This window comes from Poecilia reticulata, unplaced genomic scaffold, assembly GCF_000633615.1.
Source record: "Poecilia reticulata strain Guanapo unplaced genomic scaffold, Guppy_female_1.0+MT scaffold_265, whole genome shotgun sequence".
In the NCBI taxonomy this organism is placed as follows: Eukaryota; Metazoa; Chordata; class Actinopteri; order Cyprinodontiformes; family Poeciliidae; genus Poecilia; species Poecilia reticulata.
The window spans coordinates 184,947-194,352 of record NW_007615047.1 but is presented as its reverse complement, the minus strand read 5'-3'; the positions used below and the strand labels follow the sequence as shown (position 1 = coordinate 194,352).

The window sequence follows — 9,406 nt, the reverse complement described above, 5'->3', positions numbered from 1 at the left end:
ATAAGGATTGAAGTAAATAAAAAATAACCCACAATATTATAAAGGCACAGGATGAACAGGGCTGCACAGTGGTGCAGTGGGTAGAGCTGTTGCCTTGCAGCAAGAAGGTTCTGGGTTCGATTCCCGGTCTTTCTGCATGGAGTCTCCATGTTCTCCCTGTGCATGGTGGGTTTTCTCCGGGTACTCCGGTTTCCTCCCACAGTCCAGAAACATGACTGTCAGGTTAATTGGTAAATTCTCAGTAGGTGTGGATGGTTGTTTGTCCCGTCTGTCTCTGTGTTGCCCTGTGACAGACTGGCGACCCGTCCAGGCAGCAGCCCCCCCTGACTCCCCAGGGACAAGGTGTTAGAAAATGGGTGGATGATATACTAGTATGGTAATTATGAGGGTACCTATAAAAGATTTTATTTATTTTTTTACAAAAGATGAACATTATTTTGGTGATGTCTGAAGGGTATGGGAGGTGCAACTGCTTTCATGGTAAATGTATATTGTGTTTTTAAGATGACAAAACAAAGAGTTTTTTAAGGGAACAATGAGGAAACTTACTTTCTGCCACCTGCCATATTGATTTACTGTCACCCAGTAAGAAATTTTATATTTTTTTATCTTCCAGCCGTTGAACAGGATTTAGTAAATGATTAAATGTTCCCTTCAACTGTTTCTTTTACAGTCTAAAACATGTCGACTCAAATCGTCCTTGTATTTTCTCCATCTCACATATTTAAAAATCTAAACTCTTTCATGTGGCTTTGATACAAGTCTGTTCTGAAGAGGGTCCATGTTGATGCCATAGGATTGTTACTGTTAAATCAGAACATCTTAAATTAACTTTGGGGTTTTTGGTAGATACTAAATTCATTTTAGGGCCTCCTAGTTTCCAACAGATCCCCCAGAAAGACGTCTAGAGTTGGAGAAGTTGCATTTCTCCTTTTTCGTAGTGAATTCACCAGACAGCTTCAGTGGAGTGTTTGTGATTAATGAGCTTTAAATGTTTCTCCACGATTCTGGAGCCATTGAAAGACGAACACTAATCTAAGGTTGCAGCCCCCTCTACTGGTCTCAAAGGTACATGACAGAATAATTTTCTAATGGTGTTTTACAATATTTATAATTATGGGGACACAAAGAGAATTTTTATGAACATTGTTTATGTTAGACCTGAAGAGGAAAATCTCCAGTAATAAACTTCACAGTTATCTGAGGTCGACACAGGCTGAAGCTTTTATTCATGAACTGTTACTAAAATACCAGAGAGAAATAACATCTGATGCATCTGATTCGACTGAATAACAGTTTTTAAATCTGAACATAAATGGATCTGAAAGTTTCTGTTTGGGTTTGATTACAGCTGAAGGTTCTGCTGAATCTCTGGAGGATTAAAAGATCTGCATAAATCAGAGCAACTATTATAAAAGCAGCTTAAAGCAGAAACTTGACTGGAACGGCTCGCCGCCTCTGGATCTTCCTCCTGCTCACCTGAAGTTTGTCAAATTCTTTCATGGATCTGCTGCTGTTTCCCCTCTGGGAGCCTCGTGGTTTCCTCTAAAACACTGGGGTCCAAAGTGGGTCCTGGAGGCGCCCTGCATGTTTTATTCTCTCCCTGGTGGTAGAAACAACCTTTTCAGCTTGTCAGTGTTGTTCTTAGGCCTCTAATGATCCATCATTGGATCCAGGTGCGTTAAACCAGGGAGACACTAAAACATGCAGGAGCCTCCAGGACCCACTTAATGGACCCCTGGTCTGAAGCTTTAATGATCCATCAGGACCAGCAGAGCTTCCTCCAGATGATGCGTCCTCCCAAAGAGTCTGCATGGTGAAAAATCTGAAAAAATAAAATAGGCTGGGTTCATTTAGTCAAAATAATATCCAAGTAAAAAGGTATAAATGTCAGTTATAATTTCAAATATAAGCTATTATTGTAGCATGTAGGCCCGTTACAGTAATGAATTGTGTTGGACAATAAATTGTCCCATAGTTAGTGAGATAAATTATGAAGTCATGAGACCATTTTAATAAAAAGTTCATATAATATAAAGTTAATATCAATAACCTTTAAATCCTAGTTAACATTTTTGGAAATTATTGAGCTCATTTTAACAGGTAATTAATTTATTGACTATTGTGACAGGCCAAGTGCATATTTATCTGATCAAAACTTTGTTTTGATCATTTTATTATATTTCATATAATAAAATGAAAACATTTTATTATATTTTGAATTTACTTAAGAACATCTAGAAAATGAGATGATGTATCTCAAGGGCTTATCCTCAAAACAATAGATATGCATTTATGTTTCACCATATTATTAATTTACTGCCGATCCTGTAATGTGAATGAAGTCTCACCTGTCTTCATGGATCCAGCAGAGTAGAAAGTTCAGAGGTCAATCCTAACTGGTAGGTTCCTCCTTAAATACAAAAGGCAGCTAACGCTACATAAACCAGGGTGTCCATCGCTTTTCTCATGTTTTGTCCTGCAGGACCACATGGATTTTGCCGCCAGTCAAACATTTCCAGCTGCTGTTGCTTCACTGGTGTCTGAAGTTTTCTGCATTTAATGTTGAACTGGAACAAAACTCCCATCGAGCCGAGTTACAACCCAGGACCTGCTGGCTGCCAGGCAACAGCTCTACCAACTGCACCACTGTGCAGCCCCTCATTGAAAAAGCTCAAATAAATCGTTCAAATAAAAGCTAATAATCTGCATGAAGTTTTAATCACTGACAGGTTTAACTACAGATTCTTTTGTTCCTGTTGCTTTTTGCAGTCGAGTCTCCGGTTCCTTCATGTAAGCGTATAAAGTATATATTTTTTAATTATCTATGACCTCTGACCTGTAGAACTGCTGGAACCGACCTGAAAGCAGAGAAAGACGAGTCGAGGTCCACTTCTGGTTTTCTTGTTAACTTTTTATTATGCTTAAAAAAGAAAATTAAAAGACAAAGGAGGTGGTGATCAAAGAAAAAGAAAAATATATATATTCATATTCAAATCTCTTTATACGTCTCTATTCATATATGATTACCAAAGCAAAGAAAAGAATCCCGTAGTGCCGAAGTTCAATATAGACTTTCATTATAACAAAATAGGCAGTTTACCGAAGGTTAAATATCTGTCAAAATCTCTGTTCCACCTGCGAGCGCCTGCAGGGGGCGCTGCAGCTCAGCAGCCACAACAACACGTGGTAAGACACTGACGCTGCCGACGGGCGTCGCCATAGCAACTGCCGGGGTCACGCTTCGGCCACAGAGGGCGCCGCTGAGCACGACTGGCTCTGGTGTCGCCATGGTAACGAGGAGAAAACCAGAGGAAAAAACTTTAAGATTTAATTTAATGCAGTTTGGAGGATTTAATGTCGGAATGAGGTAAACTGGTTTTAAAAGAAATATATTGATTTTACTGTAAACTTTGTAAATATTTATATTTTAAGTTATTTTATCGTCTGTAGCAGCTTTGATTAAATTCTGTTGATTTCTTTATTTTTTTAAAAATTCAAGTTGTGCAACTAAGCTTCTAAAAATAATGTTTTTATATTTATGATCTTTTAATCCTAAGGCAAAAATGTTTTCTTCATTCCTGAGTTTTTGGATTTAATTATATAATTTTATTCCTAAAAGAAAAAACAAAAAAAACATGAACATTAAAAAAATAAGTAAATATATTTCTTTAAAAATTTAAATTCAGAATCCTGGAGAATTTCTCAGCAGAAAGAAAACTAAATATATTTTATGTGAATTTTTTAATTTCTTGTTTTATGTTAAAAGTTTTATAATTTTTGTTTCTTTAGCTTTAATTCAATCACTGAAATCTTTTGACATAAATTGTGTAAATCTTTGTGACCTTAATATTTTTATTATTTTTTGGTTATATGAAACATTTCCAAAACAGATTTTGGCACAATGTTAGTAAAATAAAAAATATTAAAGTTTTTGATTCTAAAATCAAAATCATTAAAATTTGGTTTCCAAATTTTGTTTTTACTAAAATGGGAAAATATTTTAAATTTTCTTTTCTCATCTCTACAGATAATGTTTAATTTTATGGTATGGATCTTATTCTATTCCATAATAGAATATAAAATGCTCTATTATTAAAATAAAGGGGTTTTCCTACAATTTTACTCTTATAAAATGTGTAAAAATAAACTCTGATGATTATTTGTTTGATTTTTGGCACTAAAGTTCATTTAGAACATTTTTCTGTGTATTTAGTCTTAAATTTCCCAAAAGAAGCTGTTAGTTTAAATCAACGTGAATTTGACTTAGTCTAATAAACGGCTGATTATTTCAGTTTATTTTAATTTATGAGTTTAAAATCAGCTCGTTTTTCAGGGTGGGTTTGTTTGGCGCCCTCTGGTGGCAGAGCGGTGGCCCTGCAGCTTCCTGACAGACGTCGTCCTGCAGCAGAGGAGCGAAAATGTTAAAAACTAAACATGAATCAATGAAAAAAGAAGGAAAAGCTGCGACAGAAGCCGTGATGTCAGACGCTGAGGTGAAGGGGCTCATGGGAAATCAACGGGTTTAAACCGACATGCTGTTAAAGCTCAAACGTGCAAAGTTCTGCTTTTTGTGTCTCTGGTTCCTCCGACCCGACAAACGGAGCCGGCTGGAAAAAACCCACCAACAAAAAACAAGAAAAGGGAAGAAAATCTGCTTCGTACGTTTCCGAACTCTTCTCCTCCGAAGTTCTCCGTCCTTAAACATTAAGGAGCTGTACCGTGCTGAGTGTGATGTCACTTCCTGTGAGCTTCCAAATCAGGCGAAACAACATGAAGCTGATCGCTGAGGGGTGGAGGATGATGGAGGATGATGGATGGATGATGGATGATGGATGGATGGATGATGGATGGATGATGGATGATGGATGGATGATGGATGATGGATGGATGACGGAGGGTGAGGCTGCCTCTGCAGCTGGACTCTTCTTCCAGAATAACGTAAGTGATGAAGAGGAGCGGCGGCGCCGCCTCATAGCTTCTCCTTGGACAGAACCCAGATGAACGGACCCGACTGATCCTCGATGATCTGCTTCACCTGATCGTAGATCTCCTCCAGCGTGTCGCCCTGGACGACGGCTGCAGGAGGAGAGAGGAGGCGGGTCAGCGGTCCAAAGCACAGCAGAACCAAACAGAACCACAGCAGAACATTAATGGAGCAGTATCATGTAAAATCAACTTCCACGCATGCTGGAGAAATCCTTCAATCTCCATGGCAACCATTCATCTGCCCAAAACGCCTGGGTGGACATAGCCCCGCCTTCGAGGCTCAGCTCCTCCCCCTCTCAGCTCCTTCAGACTAGCCAGCAGCAATTAGCAACCAGCTGAGCTCGTTATAGGAGCTGCTGCTCAGAGCAACGCTGGTAAAAACGTTAAAGGGTTAAAAGAGGAGCCATGTTGGGATGACTTCCTGGAGGCGGAGCTTGAAAATCAGCAGGAGTTTCTTAAAGAGACAGACCCAATTTCAAGATGTGAAATTACAAAATCATATTTCTTTTAAGTGATTTTTGATTTATAGAGCATTTTTACAGCAACTGAAGGAAACAGAGTTTTTTGATTATAAAGTGGCTCCATGTGCCTGGAAAACACGACACTGTCCCTTTAAACAGAATCCTCCAATTAAAGCCTGGGAATCGTTTCATCTGGATTTAGAAAGTTCTGAAGAACTGGACCACAGGGATGGGTCAGAACCAACAAACAGCTTAAACAGACCCGGTTCTGAACCCGGTTCCGACCTGGTTCTGAACCCGGTTCCGACCCGGTTCTGACCTGTGAAGTGCTCGGTGAACTCCTGCTCCAGCTTGGCGGCGCGGTCGAAGGTTTTCCTTCCCTGTTCGTCCGTCAGACGTTTGTTCATCTCCCTGCAGGAAGAGCAGAACCGGGTCAGGGCTGGAGAGAACTCCAGCCTGGATCGGATCAGACCGGGCCGGACCGGGCCACTCACATGATGTTCTCCACGGATTTGGGTTTGATGAAGATGGCGATGGGGTGCAGCAGCGCCAGCTGCAGCCTCTTGATGGCGTTGCCGGACACGTCCAGGATGCAGTGCTTCCCCTGAACAGAACCAGAACTCAGGCTCCGCTCCGGGCCGCGGCTCGGCCCGAAGCGGGGCGGTTCCGTACCTTCTCGGCCACCTGGCGGACAGACTGCACGCTGGTTCCGTACAGGTGGTTGTTGTACTGGCCCGCCTCGATGAAGCGGTGCTCCTGGATGTCCTTCTCCATCTGCTCCCGCGACGCCACGAAGTGGTAATCCCGCCCGTCCACCTCGTAGTCCCGTTTGGGCCGGGTCGTATCTGCACACAGGGACAGCCGTTACCCGGGTCCGACAGGGTCAGAACCGGTCCGGTCGGGTCGGAGGAGCGGCGCCGGCTGGACGTACGCGGGACACAGGAGCCGAATTTATCTGGGAATTCAGAGATCAGGTCGTCGTTGATCCGGTCCTTCATCGGGCCGAGGATGATGACGGGTCGGGTGTAGTTCACTGCCAGAGAAGAAGAAAACCCGTTTCTGAGCCGAACGGTTCTGAGTTTAGTTACAACATCAGGCCGGTTCTGGAGAACTCACCTTCCTGCTGAACGACGGGTTCATAGGACAGAACGTAGTCATCCTGCCCACCTGAGGAGAAACAGAGACGTTACGGAGGAAGAGGAGGTGGAGGAAGAGGAAGAGGAGCAGGAGGAAGAGGAGGACGTGGAGGAAGAGGAGGAGGAAGAGGAGGTGGAGGAGGAGGTGGAGGAAGAGGAGCAGGAGGTGGAGGAGGAGGAAGAGGAGCAGGAGGAAGAGGAGCAGGAGGGGGAGGAAGTGGAGGAGGAGGAAGAGGTGGAGGAAGAGGAGCAGGAGGAGGAAGAGGAGCAGGAGGTGGAGGAGGAGCAGGAGGTGGAGGAAGAGGAGCAGGAGGAGGAGGAGGTGGAGGAGGAGGAAGAGGAGCAGGACGTGGAGGAAGAGGAGGAGGAAGAGGTGGAGGAAGAGGAGCAGGAGGTGGAGGAAGAGGAGGTGGAGGAGGAGCAGGACGTGGAGGAAGAGGAGGAGTGGTGCTGAGGGACGGAGGGTCAGCAGGAGAAACAGGAGAACCGACAGTCGGACCGGCGCCTCGATTTCAGGAGAAACGTTTAAATCAACGACCAGAAACAAAAACACTTTACAAAATCAGCAGAGCTCAGGATAAAACGAGGAACCGGACCCAGAACAGGAACCGGACCCAGAACAGGAACCGGACCCAGAGCAGGAACCGGACCCAGAACAGGAACCGGACCCAGAACAGGAACCGGACCCGACTCCATCAGGTTAAAGGTTCTGGTCCAGATCCAGGTTCTGTCTCTGCGGCCTTCAGCTCAAGATATGATCCAGGATCAACACAGAGTGGATCTGTGTTCTGAACAACCACTGGGTCGGTTCTGTGGCCTCAGTAGAACCAAACAGAACCAGAACCAGTTCAGACTGGGACCGGTTGGATTCATAAATCAGTTTAATTTATTAAACATGAAAACTGTTCAAATGAAATAAACGATCAATAATCCAGATGTTTTTCAGAAACATGATGATCAATGAATGGATCAATAATCTCAATCTGAGGGATTAAATATTTAAAGCTCCACAGGCAGAAAACTGAAATCAGAAACTTTACATTTAAAGGTCCAGAAACAACCGGGTCCAAAACCCAGAACTCCAGAACCAGATCAGAACCAGCCTGAAGAAACTTTGATTAAACAGCAGAGATGAGCTGTGATGTCATGCTTAATCTGTCCAATCAGCAGTCAGAGTTCGTTAAGCTAATGGGTTAGCCGTTATGAACCAATCAGNGGGTTAGCCGTCAGGCTTCAGATCGTTAGCGAACCGTCGGCAGAACGGCGGGAAAACTTACGGTAGCTACTTTCACTATCGCTGGCGTTAGACGTCACATGTTCTGAAATCACAGGAAACAGCCAATCAGACGCCAGCGTTCCCACAATGCTTTGCTCCGAGCCGGCCACGACGGCAGAGTTTTATGAGTTCACAGCGATATAATGACGCACAGATGGTGACAGAATCAGCTGCCTCACATTTAAACACACAACCGACCAATCACAGGCCTCCAAACTGAACCTTTCACAATAAAAGCCTTGATTAAAATTCAGGTAATTTTTCTAAAACATAAAACATCCGAGGACATCGATTCAGTTGGACACGTCCAGCAGCTCAGAGACCCGATGGCCCGGTCCATGAAGCCGGGTCAGAACCGGGTCAGACTGTAGGTCCAGATCACACCACAGCAGGAACCCGGCTGGTCCGGTTCTGCAACGTCCAGCTGGACAGAACCAGGACTCTGATCCAGCTCTCTGATTGGTCCATCAGCGGTCCAACACGCTCTGGTTCTGGTTCTGCTACCCTTCTGGGTTGGGAAGGTTCGGTCCACCCGACAGCGGGAGCTTCCTGCAGCAGCAGAACCAATCAGAACCCAGAGGTAACTTCCGGGTCAGAATCTGGTGGAACCAGGAAGTTTCTGCTCCGTCTGGGAACCGTCAGAACATTTCTGTGGTTCTGGTTGGTTCCGGTTCCAGACCGTCATTCCCTCTGGTTCTGGATGCTGCGCAGCTAGAAGGATTTCTGCTCTGAGTTCACTACAGCTATGACGGGTAACCGTGGCAACAAGATGCTGTTTTTACACCTGGAGCAGCTGATTGGCATCTCAAATGAAACCTGAACTTTGACCCCAAAGCCCAGAGGAGAGAAAAGCTYCATGGAGCAGAGAGGAGGAGGAGGAAGTTCAGAGCATCGCTAAGAGTTTCACATTTATTCAGAGGAACATGGCTGAAGGGTCTTATCCCAACTCCAGCACCGAATCCTAGCAAGAGCAAAGGAGGCGGATTAGCAGAGCTGCTAACAGCTGGTGGAGTCATCCAGCGTCTCTGCTGGCTGCATACTGAGCTGTTAGCATGCTAGCATGAGGCTGTCATCCAGTCTTCAGTCAGAGGCCTCTTCAGATTCACCGTGAGACCGACTGCTGCAGGAGCTCCTTCCAGCCCGCAGCACCACCGTCCACAACGACTCTGAGGATTCTGAAGCTATCCGAGTTACACCAACATTTAACGTCCCTTTGGGACAAATGAAGGAGTTTTGAATTATGAATGTTGGACCGACTGCGGAAAACGAGACGAAACGCTGATGAGACACAAACGCACAAACGAAGGTCTGAGGAAGAGGAGGAGGATGAAGGTCTCAGCCTGCGTCTCCACCAGGATATAAACTGGAAAAACATTTTGCTTTTCAGGATCTATTAACACTTTCTACGTTTTATTTATTAATAGTTAATAATTTAAGATTTATTTTTTCTTGTTATGGGGTTTCAGCTGTAAGAAACTAAATTCACAGAATTAATCCAGATTAAAGAAATTATGAATCCATAGATTTTAGCTGAAACCCGACAG

General features: G+C 44.0%; 1 protein-coding gene and 1 long non-coding RNA gene across 11 annotated transcripts in view; one reads left to right on the top strand and one right to left on the bottom strand.

Moving 5' to 3' along the window:
* Window positions 1-4,568: 4,568 nt before the first annotated feature.
* The window catches only part of dlg1b (discs large MAGUK scaffold protein 1b), a 58,468-nt gene continuing 53,630 nt past the window's right edge, over window positions 4,569-9,406 (bottom strand). For all 10 annotated transcript variants that reach the window (XM_008402864.2, XM_008402865.2, XM_008402866.2 and 7 more), the window contains 7 exons: window positions 7,864-7,905; window positions 6,567-6,617; window positions 6,382-6,483; window positions 6,123-6,295; window positions 5,945-6,054; window positions 5,770-5,861; window positions 4,569-5,079 (listed from right to left, as the gene is read on the bottom strand). In XM_008402864.2, coding sequence (XP_008401086.1) covers window positions 4,973-5,079; window positions 5,770-5,861; window positions 5,945-6,054; window positions 6,123-6,295; window positions 6,382-6,483; window positions 6,567-6,617; window positions 7,864-7,905 — 677 coding nt within the window. In that variant the 3' untranslated portion in view covers window positions 4,569-4,972. The remainder of the gene's footprint in view (window positions 5,080-5,769; window positions 5,862-5,944; window positions 6,055-6,122; window positions 6,296-6,381; window positions 6,484-6,566; window positions 6,618-7,863; window positions 7,906-9,406) is intronic.
* LOC108165983 (uncharacterized) lies at window positions 6,697-7,789 on the top strand. The gene is made up of 2 exons (XR_001776301.1): window positions 6,697-6,731; window positions 7,032-7,789. It is a non-coding gene; the product is annotated as an uncharacterized LOC108165983 (long non-coding RNA).